This window comes from Callorhinchus milii, unplaced genomic scaffold (assembly GCF_018977255.1).
Source record: "Callorhinchus milii isolate IMCB2004 unplaced genomic scaffold, IMCB_Cmil_1.0 Scaffold2, whole genome shotgun sequence".
Classification (NCBI taxonomy): domain Eukaryota; kingdom Metazoa; phylum Chordata; class Chondrichthyes; order Chimaeriformes; family Callorhinchidae; genus Callorhinchus; species Callorhinchus milii.
In genome coordinates, this window is record NW_024704743.1 from 69,658,715 (window position 1) to 69,677,641 (window position 18,927).

General features: G+C 39.8%; 1 protein-coding gene across 2 annotated transcripts in view; it reads right to left on the bottom strand.

The window, feature by feature from the left end:
• Nucleotides 1-8,624, bottom strand: part of rftn1a (raftlin, lipid raft linker 1a) — a 58,065-nt gene extending 49,441 nt beyond the window's left edge. The window contains exons 1-3 of one of the 2 annotated variants that reach the window (XM_042332386.1): nucleotides 8,196-8,624; nucleotides 6,910-6,964; nucleotides 3,901-4,056 (exon numbers count right to left, since the gene is read on the bottom strand). In XM_042332386.1, coding sequence (XP_042188320.1) covers nucleotides 3,901-4,045 — 145 coding nt within the window. In that variant the 5' untranslated portion in view covers nucleotides 4,046-4,056; nucleotides 6,910-6,964; nucleotides 8,196-8,624. The remainder of the gene's footprint in view (nucleotides 1-3,900; nucleotides 4,057-6,909; nucleotides 6,965-8,195) is intronic. The other variant, XM_007897599.2, reaches the window with a different exon arrangement.
• Between the last annotated feature and the right edge of the window lie 10,303 nt (nucleotides 8,625-18,927).

Sequence of the window (18,927 nt, forward strand, 5' to 3'; positions counted from 1 at the left end):
GAGATTTCTCAAAGACGTGGTAAGGTGCCATATCAAATACAAGGATTATTGTTATTATTATCCCCAGTATTGCATTGGAGTGTCAGTTTAGACACTACTAATGTGAGTTCAAAGCAGCCAGCAACTTAAGGCTTTAACATGCAACAACTTGCACTCATATAGTGCCCTCCATGCAGGGTAGGGTCTCAGAGCACTTAAAATCTTCTGACTACCTTCTGATTTAGAGGTGAGAGTGCTACTGACTACCCCAGGCTGACTCACAAGAAGATTGTGCCAGGCTGACAATCCAGCACAGTACTAGGGGGAGGACTGCACGATCAAAGACATCCTCTTTTGGAAGATGACTGTTGAGGTGGGAGTTAAAGATCCTATGATATGATTCATAAGAGAAGGGAGTTTTTCCTGATGTCCTGGCCAACAATCCTTCAGATTCATTGGTCTTTCAATATGACTGCATGTGGGACCTGGCTAAGGCCTACAACAGCCTACAACTATATTTGCCTTATCTGTGAAATCTTTTGAGATGTTTTGACAATAATAAGGTTCTATGAAAGTACAAGTTCTTTCTTTCCAAGTAAGAGTTTCAGCAAGAGAACCCCCTCAAAATTACCCACGTGGTTTTTGTCATAGTTGTAATGATCACCAAACTAAACAGCAAATAACGTGCAGTTTAAATGTAGTACTCGCCTCTGAATCAGAAAGTTGTGGGTTCAAGCCCTCCATCGGGACTTTGAACTCACAGTCGGCTATTCAGATGGGTTTTAAAGATCCCATGCTACTGTTTGAAATGAGAAGAGAGTTTCTTCATGATGTCCTGGCTGACAATCCACCAAATAAAATTGGTCATTCACTTCATGGATGTTTGTGGGACATTGTTGTGTTCAAATTGTCTGCTGTATTTGCCTAGAAATTCACAGTTACTACAATTTACAATGAAGAGCTTTGAAATATCTTGACAGTGTGATAAAGTGCTATATCAAAAATGAAGATTTTTATTAAATTTTTTAACTGTAGAATATAAATTACCAAACCTCACCCTGCCCCTCAAACTCTGCTTTCAGTGCTGATGTAAACAAAGCTGGGCCTGTAGATAGCCTTAGTGGTTAGTGGGATAGCAGCTTTTCTAATGCTATTTTTGTTAGTGAAAACTGTCATGTCACTAATCAGCAGTCAAAAGCCGGAAACCGAATGCATAACCTGGTTTCACTGACGTCAACTCGGAGCATGGTACCAAGGGAGGGGAAGTGAATACTGCTTGACGCATTGGAGTAATTCACGGTTAATCAATTCAAAATTCAGATCAAATGTTAGACATCATTGTTAGCGTTTGCCTCTCTTTCTGTCTCAGGATGTGGGTATCGCTGGCATTTTGTCAGCATTTATTGCTCAACGCTGGTTATCCAGCGAAGGTGATATTTGCCCTTCTCTTTAACTGTTGCAGTTCTGATGGCGACAGTACTTCCCCAATGCTGTTTAGGAGGGAACTTATAGTTGGTTCAGTGCTTTGTTCTCTCTAACATAAAACACTTCTTTTACTGATCAGTGAAGCACTTGGACATAGGTATTGGTAGAACTGATGGAAGATGGAACATCATCTGGCAACAGCATCCAGAAAAACTGGAAGAGGATTTACAATGTAATAATAATAAATAATAATAATAATAATCCTTGCATTTGGTACAGCACCTTATCTTTGAGACATCTTAAAAGTACTTCACAGAATATGCCGTCACGTTGTCAAATGTCTCAAATCGCTTCGGAGGATTTCATAACCAAGTATAGTGATCTTATTTGTAGGCCAACACAACAGCTAATTTGTGTATAGCAGTATCCCATCAACAGCCATGAAGTGAGTGACCCATTTTATTTTGGGGATTGTTGGCCAGGACACCAATAAAAACTCCCTTCTCTTTTCAAAAAGTGCCATGGGTTCCTTAATGTGCACCTGAACTGGCAGAGTGGACCTAAATCACAAGGTTTGAGATAAAGGTCATTCAACCCATTTAATCTAATTATTTTAGAATATCCACTCTAACAGCTTCCTATTACAGTATCAAGCTGCTTCGTAAATCTATAAAGTTCCCTGGCCTCTAGCACCCTTTCCTGGTAACCCATTCCAGCTGTTGGACACTCACTGTGTAAAGAACAGCTTCCATTAATATGACACACTTCAGGTGGGGTAATGTCTTGGAGAGCTGAAAATACTTTTTGGTATTTAGTCTTGGTGTAAATACTCATCGTGTGTCCTAAAAATATACTTCACATCCTTATTCTCTGGTCGACCCCTGTCTTGTTTTGGGCAATTACCAATTTTGGGCAACAACCACGGAAACTTATAAAATGGGCAAACTATACAGAGCTACAGTATTTGATTCATGTATTAATGACCTCACCATAAAATGGAGAAAACACAAAGTTCAGTTACTGTAAATAATTTGAAACTGTTACATTTCATTATACTGAATCAATCATTTTTTATAGTCATAAAAGGAGACACGATATCTAGAAATCCAGCCTCCTTGTAGATGGCACAAACACACTAAATCAGCCTTGTCAGAGGGAGGTCTTGTCTCAGTGGCTTTTCAGATACATAGACTCACAGTGGACTCTTATGGACTGTAATTTCTCAGCAGTAGGACAATGTCTTAAAACGTTATAGTTTGCTGAATTTTCAAGAATTCATAGATTCAGTCTTAATTTGTCAGCCTAGCTCAGTTGGTAGCACTCTCACCTCTGAGTCGGAAAGTTGTGGGTTCAAGCCCCACAGCAGGACTTGGAACTCATACAGTCTAAGTTGACGCTGGAACGCAGTGCTAGGAATGTGCTGCATTGAGATGTCGTCCTCCAGATGAGATGTTAAACCGAGTCTGCCTGTTAAGGTGGATGCTAAAAATTCCATGGCACTGTTCAAAAAGAGAAGGGAGTTTCTCCCAGTGTCTTGGCAAATAATCCCCCAAATAAAACTGTTCATTCGTTCCAAGGCTGTCTGTGCGACATTGCTGTTCGTAAATTGGTTGCAAATTGGTTTATCCGCAAAATACACGGACACTCCACTTTACAATATATCCTGTGAAGTCCTGATATGTAAGGTGCTATACTAAATTCAAGGGTTATTATTATCCAGTTTGTGGCAGGTTTCCTCAAATTCTTAAAAACGACAATTTTTTTCAGGTCTACTAATAATTGCCTACCATCACTGGAATTCTCTTCCAAAAATATTTTTGCCTTACTATGTCTTTCCGTCCTACGAAAACCTTTGAAAAACACATCTTTTTCACCCTGTCTTTCATCAGAATTTTTGAATCTCCCTTTCCCTTTCTTTGAATGAAAGACATGATATGCCACCTAAGGAACCTAATGCATGTTTGGCATTGTACCACTATAATTTTGCTTTCCAACAAGAAGTGTAAATTAAAGATGGTTTCAGCAGTGAGATTCATATCTGCACATAGTATAAATTGTGATGGGTACCAATCACACAGGGCTCCTTCTTTGTTCATACTTTGAATTGCAGCTGATCCCACGACCACCTCTTCTGCAAGGTTGAAATCTAACAGCTGATTTTGGTGCTGCTCTGCACAATATATTCTGTGAAGCACTTTGTTATGTTTCAACAATGCAATGAGGTGCTATATCAAATGCAAGGATTAATATATTATTATTATAGATATTTGTTTTGTTCCTGATTCACAGTAGTGTAGTGCAGGATGCATATATCAGACTTCACGCTCCACACTGATTTACTGGCGGGTGGTTCTGTTCCACAAAGCAAAACGTGTGTCAGTCACAGGAATACTTGGCAAGTAACATATGCTTAGCAATACAGAGTGAAAAAATATTCCATTGTGTTCACAATTCATTAGTTTACTTTGCGGTAATGGGAACAGTTAAACCCCTTACCATTCTGCGTTGTAGTGAAGTCCAGGAGTTTATACTCATATGCAATGCCCACTTTGGTTTCTACCTGTGCTCTCTTCAGTGTTGAGTAGATTTTGCCTGGGCTGTTTTCACTGGGCTTCTCCAGCTTTGGCAGTCCACAGCCCATCTTCTCAGTTTCTAATTTAAAGTAGAAAACACAAGATGTGGTAGAAATAGCAGCAATAAATGACACCTTCAGATTCCTTTCGGAAGTGTAATAAACCATAATCAAATAACTGGGCCAGTGGATGAATTCTATTTATCATAGATGCCAAAGCCAGTTTCTGTTCAGTGCAATTCACCCTATAGCAGTACAGACATAAACAATAGATTTAACAGCATTAACAATGCATTGCTGCATCTCATTGATAGGAGATTTTTTTTCTCCAGATTTAGTACTCTGGAATTCAGCCCTTTATGTTATTTCATACCACATCACAAATGCTGGGCTAAAATAGTTTGGAATCAATGTAATTTTATTGGAAATTGGCTCACAGCTGCTCATTATCTGATACTTTAAAATGATTTTAGTTTCTTGAGCACTTTTTTTAAAATGATTGGAAAGGAAAAGTAACCCTTTGACAGCTGTTTTGTATATTCTAAATCTGCACATATTCTACTATGCATTTGCATCTGATGTTCTGTAAATGCCTAAAACTTAATACAACCACAACAACTTGCATTTCACATAGGGTAACATCTCATAACCCTTTGCAAGGGCAGGATTGGACTCCGAAAAAGGGAGACATGATTCAAACAGATGGGATATTCATCCGTTGGATCTACAAAGCTGTTAGTAACCTGAATTATATGTGACTGGAATTGATACTGTCCAAGGATCAGGAAACAAAAATTAATTTGTGTCAACAACACATTACACTTGTATACCGCCCTTCACATCGGAAAGACGGCCCAGGGCGCTGGACAATCAGGGGTTTGGATTCGAGCTGGGAGTTGGGGTCAGGAGAGGTGGAGAGCAGGGAGGTTGGGGGTGGGGGTGGGAAGGTGGCCCAAGGCACGGTCAAAGAGGAAGGTCTTTAGACGGGACTTGAAACAGGCAAAAGAGGGGATGTGGGATAGTAGAGTTCTAGAGTGTGGAGACAGAGATGCTGAATGCCAGACCACAAATGTTGGGGCAGGAAGTGCAGGGGACCTGGAGCAGGAGGTGGGAAAGGCCTGAACGGGTCACGGCACGAATGTGGGGTATGAAGGATAGCTGAGGGTCGAACAGGACACAGGTTCCATATTGGTTTAGTGTGGTGTAGAGTGCAACCACAAATTGTGATACTGTCAGCTCCTGAGGTTGGGTTTGCAAAAAAATAGAACTGAAAGTACTTCTTTTTTTCAGGAATGTAGAGTTTCTGCATCAAATTGCAGTGAGAAGATTATGTCTCTTTGAGTTACAAAGAACTAAGAAAATATAATGCCACACATTTTCCTGATTCCACTTGATGATAATTAGCATAACAAATTACAATTTATCTTGCCATAAGCTGATAAAAAGCAGAACTCCTGATAACTCTGAAGAACAGTCACTACAGACAAAGATTCAGCTAGGCTTCAGTAGCACTGGCTCTCTAGGTCAGAGCGTTGTTGGCTCAAGCTTCAAATTCATTGCTGGGGAGTGTTGTCCTTTGGATGAGACACTGAACCATTCAATCCCATCTGTCTGTTCATTAAGATGTTAAAGATCCTTTAGTACTTTTCTATACAGCCAACAATATTTCCAGATAAATGTAATTCATCACTTTACAAGGTTCACTGCACCACTGTTTGTGGGATCTTGTTTTGCGCAAATAGCTGCTGTCTTTGTCTATACAAAGAGTCAATACACTTGATAGTAAATACTGCAAAACTCTTTTAGATGTTTCAACATGATAAGATGCTATAAAAATACAAATACTTTATTTTACTAAAAAGATAAACTAGACTTGGACAATAAATCAGTTTGTAGGGAACAGGTTTGGACTAATATTCAAAAAAATATTGAGGAGAAAGGGCAGGGAAGTGTGACTAAATGGGTAGATTTTTCAGGGAGCTGACACAGCACAATGCACCAGGAAAACCTCCTTCTGTGTTGTAAATTCAACGATTCTATGTTTTTATGATTATAGATAGAATCTAATAGCCTGTCAGCCTGGTTGTGGGCTAACCTCAATCACATGAGAAGACTAATTCTATCATTTTGCCTAAGTCTGTTTTGGGGGAATTTTTTAAATAGTGGTAGTCAAGCGAGGTCTCGGGAATAAGGCCTGGACTAATTTGAAAATTAATTTTTGCTGATTATTTCATAATCCATATAACTTCCCCAAAAGGAGATTGCTATGGTTTGATTCCCTTATGAATGCTAACATCGTTTTCATAAGCAGCAGAGTTTGGTCTATTCATTCGTAAGATCAGTTTTATTGTTATGCTTGGGAATGTTTCAGTCATTGAATAATATTAATTCTCCCATCCCTTATGGCACCAATGTTTTGTTCATTTTTGTGGAGTCCTGCAGCTCGGTGGTTAGAGCACTCGCCTTGCAAATGAGAAATCTGGGTTCGATTCCCAGCAGGGCAAAACCTTGGGCAAATTTCCTTACTCCACACCCCAGATAATAATCACTCAAGAAAAAAACAATAATAAATGAGGCACTTCAATCCACGACTGTTTGTGCTGTGCACAATGGCTGCTGCATTTCGCCCACAAATATACAGTCTATTAACTTTACAATATATTCTGTGAAGCGCTTTGAGATGGCTAGAAGACATGAAAAGGGCTACATCAAATGCAAGGATTATTATTATTATTTTTATTTTCATCTCAGTTCACAGCCCATAGAAGAAAAAATGCATTTTTACAGCACCACAAAAGTCAACATATCTCAAATTGCCTTACAGTAACTACTCATGTTGTGATTGTTTTTTTGAAGACTATTAGATAGATATACTATCTATATAATAGAATCACGTATAGTCAATTAGCCCAGATTTACTTTGTCTTTCTTACCTTTAAGGTAATTGCATAATTTTGTTTCCACACAACCAGTCAAAACACAGTGGAGCTAGTAGAGAGAAAAAAAAGGAAGTCGACAAAGATATTTTGAAGTGGTTTGGGGTCTGGACTCTTGTGTTAACTAACAGAGTCACAGGACGTATCAGCTCTAACAGCTGTTCTAGTTTAATTTTTCCCCAGAAAACAAAAACAAAGACTGGCATAGCACTCAGTAGATCATATATCAGTCTCCGATGAAGTACATAACAGATTGCCCGATGCATACTTTGTCTAACAGCAGACAAAATGCAGCTGAGACTGAGACTTCCAGAAGACAGAACATCTATGGTTATATATGTGTGTGTGTGTATTGTGTATATATATAGTATATCAATAATGTGATTATACAGTTATTTCTGGAATTTGTGTAGAGAATTGGGGATCCATTAACAAACCTCAAAGGTGAAAGCATGCACACTCAGTTCAAGTGTTGTTCTGTTTTAGTGTTACAGGCTTTGCTGTCACAAGGCACTTGTATTTCCACACACGTCAGAGTCATGCAAACACTATTTGTGCATCCAATAAAAACTACACCGAAAGTTTAACTGAAGATGCTCAGTGTTGCTCTTCAACGTGTAATGCAAAAAAAAAACCACACACACAAACGTCAGTTTGCTGGTAAAAGGAGAAACCAGTCTTCCTTTTGCTCGAAGCACTCTTTAAAACATTCAATGGAAATCCGCAGAATCCTATTTTTGCCATATAAATGCTGCTTTCAGGCTATATACAGGGTGACAAAAAGTCGTGATATCTACCCTATTATCTAAAAAAAACCATAATTTATTTAAGATTGATTAGACATTGTAATGGTATCACGACATGTTGGTCACCCTGTTGTCTTTGAGGCTACAGGAAACTTATACAGGTTATGGTTAAAGACAGATCACACCACAGAGAGTTTCGCCCTTAGGATGTAACAAGCAGTTTGTAACCTTTAATCACAGCAAATTGACGGTGCAATTTCAGCCACAAATCATTATTATATTGGAAGATCCCGGTTAAATGGCCATATACGTTTCCATTGCAATTGAATACAGCCACAGTCACAACGCCTTAAACACAACTTATTTTAAACCCTTGATCCTGACGTTTAGACACACACAAGGGTACCTTTTTGTTTTGGAGGAGGGGATGAAAGGGATGCCCTGATAATGTGGGTGAGGGAAGCACCCACATCCTTGGAAGGATCGTGAGCAGTTAACATACCATCACAGTTACACACACTCATTCCAGTGACTTACCCCGAGGAAACTCAAACAGAGTTAGCAGCCACACAGTGGTCTTGATCAACACTGAACACAAAACAAGTACAAGCAGTGACTCAGGCTCAGGCTCAGGCTCAGGCTGGGGGGAGATCAGGCTGAATGCAAAAAAAAAACCCAATCCGAATAAATGTCCTTTGACAAACTTTACAATTCAAGCTTTTGGGGTCTAAATATATCCCTCGACTTCCTTCTGGCTGTTGAGAACGTCATGCACCAAAAATGTTCTTCTCTCGAGCAGTGCGTGTTCAGTAAAACCACATCCTGTGACAGTTCAGTGTTTTTTTCTCTCTCTCTCTCTCTCTCTCATTCCCTCCTGCTTCTCCGCTCAAATCACAACTGCAGGCTCCTTGTCGTGCCAGAAATACTGCAATGAATGACCAGTGTACCAGGCGAAAGTGGGACTGGCCAGACAAGAATGCATTGCTAACATCTAACCAGCTGAGCTGAGCTGTGTGAGTGTGAGTGAGTGAGACAGACAGACAGACAGACAGACAGCATCAGCTTGCAGCCAGACAGGGTTGGCCAACACACTGACTTCACCACTCTTCAATGAAATTCATATTTGAAGACCCCTCCAGCAACCCCCCACCCCACTTCCAGGCTGAAATCCATTACTTGAATCTCTGGAGGAGTCTGTTAAAGGGGGGCAATCCCCCCCCCCCCCCCACCCCCCCAGGACAGACTGGGACTAATTGAGATTTCGTTTAAATAAAACAAAAAAAAAAGATCTGGTTGTTTTGAAAAGAGAAGCCACCAGGGACTTAATTATCTGGTCTATGTCAATGCCAGGAATTTTGAGGTTTAGCAGCCCTGAAAGGCTAATGTGTAATAAAAGGAGGAAAGAAAGTAGTTGTAAATGAAAAACATCAGGTATTTTCAAAAATCCACACTCCCATCTAATTTCATTACTGAGCCCCCAATCCATTCAAAACGTTCAATCGAAACCGATTTCTTGAAATGCAAGGAAAATAGCCAATGTGTTATTGGTATATGAACATTTAGCAAAATCGACACAGTATGGAAAATACCAGACAAGTAATACAACATCAGCAAAATGAAATGTCAACGTGACTGTAAGTACACAAATCTAAGCAGACTTATCTAATAAACTTGAAATGTGCAGTGATAAATTAAACATGCCATAAAACAGTATGTCACCTTGTGTAAACTTAAATAATTTAACACAATCTTTAACCCAACTCTCTGCCAGAGAGAAGCATCTAAGGGAGGCGTTTCTCACTCCAGATTGCTGTTAGTGCAGATAGCGACTTCTTAAAGAAAGTTATCTATTTATCTTTGTGAGGGAGGAGATGAGAAGTGAAGAGATGCGTGGTATTTTTATCACACCATCAAGTGGAAACGATCTGATGATAGATTTCTACTACTTTCCGTCCTTGGTAAAACATGTTTGCCAGTGTACAAAACCACTTAAATATTATTTTCCATAAAAACCTTGCACCTTTAGTTGCACACCCCTGCTTCATTCTGCATGTGTACAGATCAGATACTTTAGCTTTCCTATCTATTGGCTGATATTTCTTACTGATCCACATCCAATTTGGAAAAGGTTTTTTTTTTGCAATTGTATTCATCCAATTCCGTTCGAGAAATTGGTGTTTGGTGACTTTGCAAAAGATGCTGGAAAATGTTTTAGTTCCTTTTAACCCCACCTCTGCCCCCACCAGCTGGCCTCAGTTTATCAAGGGCTTGAGCATGGTGTAAGTGTAGGAAAGGGAGAAATCTCAACTCCCTGAGGATTGTCTAAAATCAATTCTTCACACTTCACACCAGTCAGTCGGAAGCGAACTATGCAGGGATGTTTTTAACAAAGGGTAAAACAGCACAAAGACAGGAAACTTTTGCATTGTATGCGATACTCCTTTTAGTTTCCAATTGGAACCTACATTTTCACAACCTACCTATTTCAAACTGATGAGTCAGTATACTTAAGGGCTGATTCACCAATTGCCAGTAAATGTACTGGCCTTGGTAGTGTGAAGTTATGCCAAGGATTTTGCCACTACTGTATAAACTGGTCATAAGATGTTCGGTAAATTTGCAAACCAACAAAGAATAACATTTACTAAATTAAACAAAATAGCATCCCAATTACGTCTTCATAGGCAGCTAACTAGCCATTTAATACTATTTTATAAACTTAGCCACTTGTCCAATTGGAAGGACTGTTTTTCCGCTTGGCCCGCTCTTTGTGTAAGTGCATCCAGACTAACTTCTGTGATCAGGGTAAATTTGTGCTCATCTACAAAATAAATAACAGCACATTGGGCACGAGCGATTTGGAACTAGACAATAAATTGGGTTGGAGGTTCAGCAGTGTGAGAGAGGCAAAGATTGTAGTGGCTAAAGTCAATCAAGCGAGTAGAAAGGAAAGTGCAATTTAATACAGATACCTGCAAGGCACTACATGTAGGAAGTAAAAATAGGAAATGTAGGAGACAACAACAAATTGCATTTGAATAGCACCTTTCATGTTGTGAGGACATCCAAGGTGCGGAGGGAGCAGCCAGATTACAGCTCCTAGGGAGCTCCGTGAAGGCGGTGAGCGGCTGGTCAGGCATACTTGCCCATTCTCTCCCTTCCTCTCCACCTCTCCTCACACGCTAGCTGATTTGAGAAGGAAGTAATGCAGATAACTAAAAGTCACACTGTGGCCACCAGTAAGTGTTGGTTGGCCATCCCCCCAGGAGGATAGTCACTAATGGTCATTTGACCGCCAACAAGAGGTTTGAGCCCTCACTCGTTGGATGGTAGGACAAGAGCCACACAGCTCAGCATGAAATGCGTGAGGTCACCATCTTCCTATCCACAACTTAGACACACATTCCTTCCCAATGAGCGATGGTTCCACCAGTTTGAGGTGTGAAGCTTAAGCAGCTCTCAAACCAATCAAGGCATTCCAGGCGCTGAACGTACAAATGCGTGATCAGGAACTCGGACTCCAGGCAACGCCTTCCAACAGCAGCCCCAAGCCTCAGTTTCCTTACCAGTTATCTGGAGGACATCTGCCTTCGCAGGAGAGCTTGTGACGTGCCAGCCACCTTGATGCTCTCAAGGTCTAAATCCAATCCTGCACCAGCTGCTTAATCCAGGTCCTTGTGTGAGAGGCCTTGACTATGCACTTTGAGACTCAACCTGGCTGCCCTGGATGGTGTTGTATTGAACGTAACTGAGCAGTATCTGTATACTGGCATTGAACTCATTTGAAATGCATTGACACTAAGAAATGTTCTTGATATTATTAATTTGGGCAGGCAAGTTAGACAGGGAATTACAATACAAATTACATTTGTATAGAGCCTTTCACGTCAGGAGGACCTCGCAAGACACCAGTGATGATGTGAAAGGTGCTCTACAAATTTAAATTTGTATTTTAATTTGTATTGTAAATATATTATTAAAAGTATTGAGCACTTTCAGAGATGCATGCAATTTTTCAAAAAAAGTTAAGTATGACCTTACTTTTAAGTGAGATATCAAAAGGCAAGCCAATTCTTCATTCTGATCACTGTAAAACAAGTCAAACTTCCCTTTCAGTTGTTCCTTCTCAAACAGTTCATCTTCACTCCTGTTAGTTTCCAATGTGTAAATCATAAATGAATCTCTCTTCTCTTCAGTGGCTTGAAAAGAACTTGCTCTGCCCTGTGTGAACTGTCTTTCACAGGATAGTGTCTCGGAGCGCTTAATATAAATGTAGATGTGGGGAATAGTTTATTCAGTTTATTCAGATCGAAGAGTACGTACTATTCTGTGAGTGGTGGCAGTACTCCAGATACTCCCCAATGGCCAGGGAAACACAGTAATTTAGAGCTGATTTCAATTTCAATTCATTTAGTCAGTAGTTTATGGCTGTCAAATTATAATAATATCCCTTGCATTTGACATAGCACCTTATCACATCATTGAGATATCTCAAAGCAATTCACAGAATATACTGTTTTGATTAGTTGTTTTGTGAACAAAATGTGGCAGCCAGTTTGCGCACAGCAATTGTCCCACAAACAGCCTAGAAGTGAACGACCAGTTTTAATGGGGGAATTGTAGGCCAGGACACTGGAAAAAAACTCCCTTCTCTTTTTGAATAGTGCCATGGGATCTTTAACATCCACCTGAACAATTCCTCTTAGTACCCCTACGTTTTTGAAGAAATATGTTAACCACGGTTCCCACTCATGATTGCTAGTTCACTGACATCTGCTGGTGGACATTGGGTCTGAATGGATCATACTCAGTTGTGCTGATCTCCAGTTCAAATGATCGCTGATATTTCTAAGATCATTCATAATAATAGTAATTCTTGCATTAGATATAGTGACTTATCATATTGTTCACAGAATGTATTGTAAAATTAATTGACTGAATTTGTTGGCGAAACCCAATAGCGAGTTGCGCACAGCAGTGTCCCACAGTCGTGGATTGAGTAACCACATTTTTTTGGGAGGGATTATTATCCCTGGAAAGCGATCTGCCAATCGACTAACAGCTAGGTTCCTATTTACTGCTAGGTAAACAGGTGTGTGTGGAGTAAGGAAACTTGCCTGAGATTTCACCCTTGACTGGGAATTGAACCCGGGTTCTCTTAGGGGCGAGACGGATGCTCTAACCACTAAACTACGGGATTCCACATGAATCATGACAACCTGGGTGAGGTAGGAGAGCTGCCAGTATCCAGGGATTAACAGCCCAGCAAGAATCACCATGCCACAAGGAGGTAGCAAGACAATGAGTGAAAATACAAACAAGAAACACACCTTGTTTTGACTATTGTGTATCAGAAGAAACAGATGAACCTACCTGTTTAAACTGTTTCCAAAGTGATATTGTGGGTTACAGATTTCCCACCCTGGTGGCATTTGTAATTACGTGCAGCAAAATGGGAACCAGTGTTTTTTGCATTCCTTTTAAAATGCCCAATGCTTTGCAGTAGGAACGTGCCTATGCACTCTTGGCAATTAACTATATTATATGCAGCTTAATCATTATGTGCAAATTCCATTCCATTCTCAATTATCCATTAGTATCAAGTGCATTTTGTCCACTTAAAAATGTAACTTCTCAGTTGTTACTTAATTTTTCAATAATACATTATTCCACTGGTAATTTAATTTTAGCAAGTGGGGAGAGACGATTTGACCATCAGTTATGAATCCCAGATGTGCATTTGAAAGAAAGTGTTGTCAAGTGGTATAGATCTTTGGTGAGGCTACATTTGAAGGGTTGAAATGGGGTATATGATACAATAATTACAACCGGTGATAAATTGTTAAACTTTTTTTAAAAAGAAGAAATGTTGGGATGTTTGCTACAGGAGAATCAAAAATCCTAACCGTCAGCTGAGTTGCTGCATTGGGGCAAAATTATTTTCAGTCAGGCACGACATGGAGGAGTTGAGTAATCCCCAACAGCAGTTGTCAGCCAGGAGTGGATGGCTTGATTGATAATTATCACAATCATTTTTCAACCCATTGTATGCCATTTTGATCATCCTGCTTTGAGAAAGACACTTGTGCTTGGGACAGGAATCAGAGAAACAAGATCCAAACAATTCCAGGGTGTAGTGTCTAGGTTATGTTATGAAGTGAGACTCAAAACTGAACATATTTTTATTGGAGAAAAGGTGGAGGGCATTTTCCAAGCATTAAGAATCCTGACCTAGGCTGTGAGAGATGAACTGGAGATGACAAGTTTAAAGTTAACAAGTATAGAAGACTAGATTCGAAAAAATATTTTTCATGGAGTCGTGGGTTTGTCCAGGTGACTTCCAACAAAAGTAATCGAGGCTGAGTCAATTCCTTGACCAGAGGTGGATAAATATCTGGTAGGGAACAGATTGGCAGTTATCGCAACAGCTATAAACTAAAATATCAAATGTTTTAAGGGCAAGATGCTACTGGGACTGTAGTGGATGACTGCTCTCTGGAGTGCACAGACCATATTTAAAAATGGGAGATGTGGAGATGGAAGAATATTCTGAAGTTTTGTTTGAATAACTTGGAAATATGTAAGTCCCATAAAAGAGTCACTGCACTTTACAGTATATCCTGTGAGCATGTTGGGATGTCCCCCAGGCATGAAAGATGCAATATAAAATGTAAGGATTATTTTATTATTTATGTTGAACTTTTTCTCAGGACAATTGAGGGAGGATGAGTTAATCGTTACAAGGAAGGTGGAGTTCATTATGGGGTAGATAGCAAAGATAGCAGGTGCAGACTTGGAAGGAATGCCCTTTTCTCACTGGATATTTTCTTAAGATATCCCATTGTACATCAGTTTGGCCTATTTCATAAAGTCCCAACAGCGGGTTGACTCAGGATGAAACACCAAAGATGCCCTTGCTTCTGACAGAACTAGTCTATTTGACTTTGTCAGTATTACATATGACAAGGAGTATACCCATCGATGCCATGGAGTACTCTGTAAAATTGATTCAGAATGTTAAGTGTGCATACTGTACATCGCAACATCATTTTCTAAGATTGACATTCTACCAGTGTAATGCGCACATTTTATTAACGTTTTCCTGAATGCACGTATTGCAGTGACTGTGCATTAAAGCAGCATTAGTTACATTCAATACTGAATAGCCACACTACTATAGGACTGTATCTATTCACAAAAATTGAAAGCCTAATAGTGGAGGGGAAAAATGTGCACTAAAGAGAAAAATCACTTTACATTTTAATTTAAAATGTTACATTACAGGATTTGAAATTGTGCGGTTACATAATGTACAAAGGTCAACAAATGCATTTGCTAAATGGTATTTTCTAATAGGAGCATAAGGGAACCTTTATTCCTGAAGTCTCAGAAGTCAATTTGTAGTCATACATATATGTACAACAGTAATACATCCATCAGGGGGAGCTCTGAACCACATTTATCTTAAACTTAAAACTAGGGATATTCATTTTGCACTTCTAAAATATGGAAATTTTTTTTTCCTTGCAAAAACATTTAGGTGATAAAATATTACACATCTGCAACATTTGTAAAAATATTAGTGCTTTAGTGCAATTTATATTTGCAAAGCGCCTTTCACATCCAGAGGACTTTACACAGCTGACCACACACTTCAGCTGGATGGGGGTGGGGGGTGGTTCAAAACGAGAAGACAAAGCAGCTAGCATTTAAATGGGAAGGCTGGAGAGGTGAAGGGACTCCAGGAATGGTGTTCCAGGAAGTGGGGCAGAAAAGTTGAAAGCTTACCCACCAACAATGGGGTAGACTGGGTGGAGGATGTGAAGCAGGTTGTGTTAGTTGAGCAGCAGGGTGATAAGAGCCACAGCAGGTCGCAGAACAGGCTGAGATTGTGGCACGATTGGAACATGAAAACAAGGATTTTGATTTTGATCGGGTAACTGTGAAGCCAGTGGAGCTGAACAAGTCAAAATTGTGGTTGTAGGTATGTGTTCAACAGTATCACATCCACTAGGGGGAGTTCTGTAAGGGATAGGCTCACAGAGCCTGATGTAGGATCCTAGAATCATACGGCACAGGAGGCCATTTGGCCCATCGTGTCTGTGTTGATTCTTTGAAAAAAGCTATCCAATTCAATCCCACTCCGCTGCTGTCTCCCCATAGCCCTGCAAACTTGTTCTCCCCAAATCTATATCTAGGATGTTATTGAATTGTCTTCCACTACCCTATCACGCAATGCATTCCAGATCCGAACAACTCGATGGATGAAAAAATCCCCTCCGTTTCTTTTAACGATTTTAAAATCGGTGTCATTCGGTTATCAACCCTCCCACCCGCCAGTAGAAATAATTTCTCCTTGTTCACCTTATCAAATCCCTTCATAATTTTGAAAACTAAGTCTCCACTCAACCTCCTCTGCTCCAAGAAGAATAATCCTAGCTTCCCTCATAACTGAAGTCCCTCATTCCTGGTACCATTCTGCTAAATCTCATTTGCACCCTCTCCAATGCCTTGACATCCTTCCTAAAGGGTGGTGAAAGACCCACGGTACTCTAGCTGAGGCCTAACCAGTGTTTTATAAAGATTCATCATAACTTCCTGAGTTTTACTCTATGCCCCTATTTATAAAGCCTATTATCCTGTAGGGTTCCTCAGTCTGTAAAGGTGAGGGAATATTCTGTATAAGGACTAAATGGGAAGAAGCAACTTTATTTGAAGTTTAATGTGTTATTGTGCTATGAGTTAAGAAGCTCAACTATATTCAGGAAAAGTTTGAAAGTTTTAAGTTTTCCCCAAACACTGCAGGGACAGGATGTACAGGATGGAAGTGTCAGAGCTCAATAGCTGCAGTTACCAATGTTTAAGCAAAATAATCTGGGGGGGGTGGTGATGTTCACCAATTGGAGTTATTTATTATAGCAAAGTGGTAATTTCTTTCACTTCTATTATCTACTGCTCTTGGTTCTCTTTTGAGTTTCAAAGCCTATAATATGGAAGACAGGATGATACTCATTTTAAGTGTTGTCTTTGAAATTCACATACAATTTTGAATTCTCTCTATCCTGTGTTAGGAGAGAAGGAAAGCAAAAAGTTAAAAATGCTGCATTTTCACCTCTTGTATATACTGATTCACTAACAGCTCTGTTGCTTTGCAAGCTTGGTTTATCCTTCAGATAGTGAGAGATACTGGACAAGAGAGACCAACAGATAGTGAGAGAGACTGGGCAAGACACACACTGATAGAGAATATATTATAAAGTGCAGTGACTGTTTTGTGGGAGACACAGAAAGACTGAGAGACAGAGAAACTGAGGGAGATAGAGGAGGAGGAGCCTGGGAGAGAGACTGAGGGAGACAGAGAGAAAATATATTAAAGGAGTTCTCCCAGCTGAGTATAAAGACGAAATGTCTGCCTGTCAATCTACATTCTATATTGGATGCTTTGATTGCAAGCGAAGCTAGTTATAACAAGTTTGCTATAAGACTGGTCTCCATTAAAGGCAATAACAACATAACATGTTAATTTCCAAGTCTAACATTAACCTCCCTGCTTGTTGGCCTCCCCAACTCCTCCATCTACAGGCTGCAGATCATCCAGAACTTTGCAGCCCGTGTCCTCTCCCGTCCCAGTCTCTGCAACCCTATCATCCCCATCCTCACCTGACTCCACTGGCTCCCCATCACTCAGAGGATATAGTTCAAGATCCTGGTCACCTTCAAAGCCCTCCAGTCTTGCTCCCCCCTACCAACCTGTCTACTCCCTTCTCTCAACAGGATCCGGCCTGCTTCACCCCCCCCCCGAACACCATTCCAGTCCTTCCAGCTGGCCCCTCCCTTGCCTCCTTCAAAACCAGTCTCACAACCCTTTGAATGTGCCTTTGGTCACTCTCCTACCCCTAGCGTGCCCCCTTCCTGATTCCAACCACCACCTCGGGTGCGGATCCGACTGTCCAGCGGCTTGGAACGTCCTGACGTGAAAGGTGCTATACAAATGTAATTTGATGTTGATGTTGGCTGTGAGGAATGACAGTTTAGATTTGCATATTTCCATTAAGACAACAGATTTAAGAAATGTTTAGAAGAAAAAGGTCACCTCACTCTTCAGTTGCCCCTTTTCTTCTCAAATATTTCTTAAATGGGATTCTTCCTACTTGATCTTGATAATCCTGAAAGCCAACAGCGTAGATGGACATCCCACAGCCATCTTATCAGTTCCCTTCAGCGTTAAAGCCATATGGATTTTGGCTGATTCAATTCCAGTAGAATCCAATTCTGGCTTGGTTTCTACGAACCCACCCCTGTGTTTTTTGAACATAGAAAAGGATATACCTTTTGCATTTCGTTCTAACTCCAATTTGCTACCAAAATATTTCTAAAACGATTTGCTGTAAGAAAAACAATTAAACTTTAATGCAGTAGTTTATTCAAAAAAACAGATTTGCCTTCAAGCCATAGTATACAAGTCACTGAAGACTAATCTAATTATTTATTACTGGATCCAAGATATCTAGGGACAAAATGCACATACAAAGACAAGCAGAAAGTATATGATACACAATTAAACACATTACACTTATAGAAAGGGTAAAGGTACATAACATTTACATTCAAAGTATAAAAGTTGCAAAAATTTGAGCACATCTATTATTAACATTTTAAATGTGCAAACTATTCACAGACAACAATAGAACAAATTTTCCACATTTTCAGCAGGGACAATAAGCTTAATTTTTTAAAAATAAACTTATACATGTACCTTACATTCAAATAATTTGTTTTGTACATTTGTTAAGGCTTGTTTTCCATTAATATGGAGGAGGGTAGGTTTTAAAGTTTACACTGCATTTCTAGCAAAAACATTTTACTTGTTTCGACTACTGAAAAGGGGGGGGGTCTAGGCAATTTATCCAAGTAGGTATATTGTACGATATAATATGAAGGAAGTACCGACCCTGCTTAAATCTGGGAAATGTGATCCCTAATCCAAGGTTAAAATTGGCATTGTCATTCAAGATTTTCTACACAGAAAGTTGATATCGCTTTCAGCGTCAAAGGAGTACTCGCAAGTCCAAGTTGGTACCAGACTACCAAACAAAAACCCGAATAGTTAAAATACACTTGAGGGAAAACCTCCAAGCAAGTAATATTTAAAGATTCAGATGCCAATATCTAGTTGATAGTATAGATTCACTTGGGCACCTGGAAACCATGCTATAAACTGAGGTGGAGAATACCAAGCCTACAGAGTGGTTTCCTATGACTCCATATT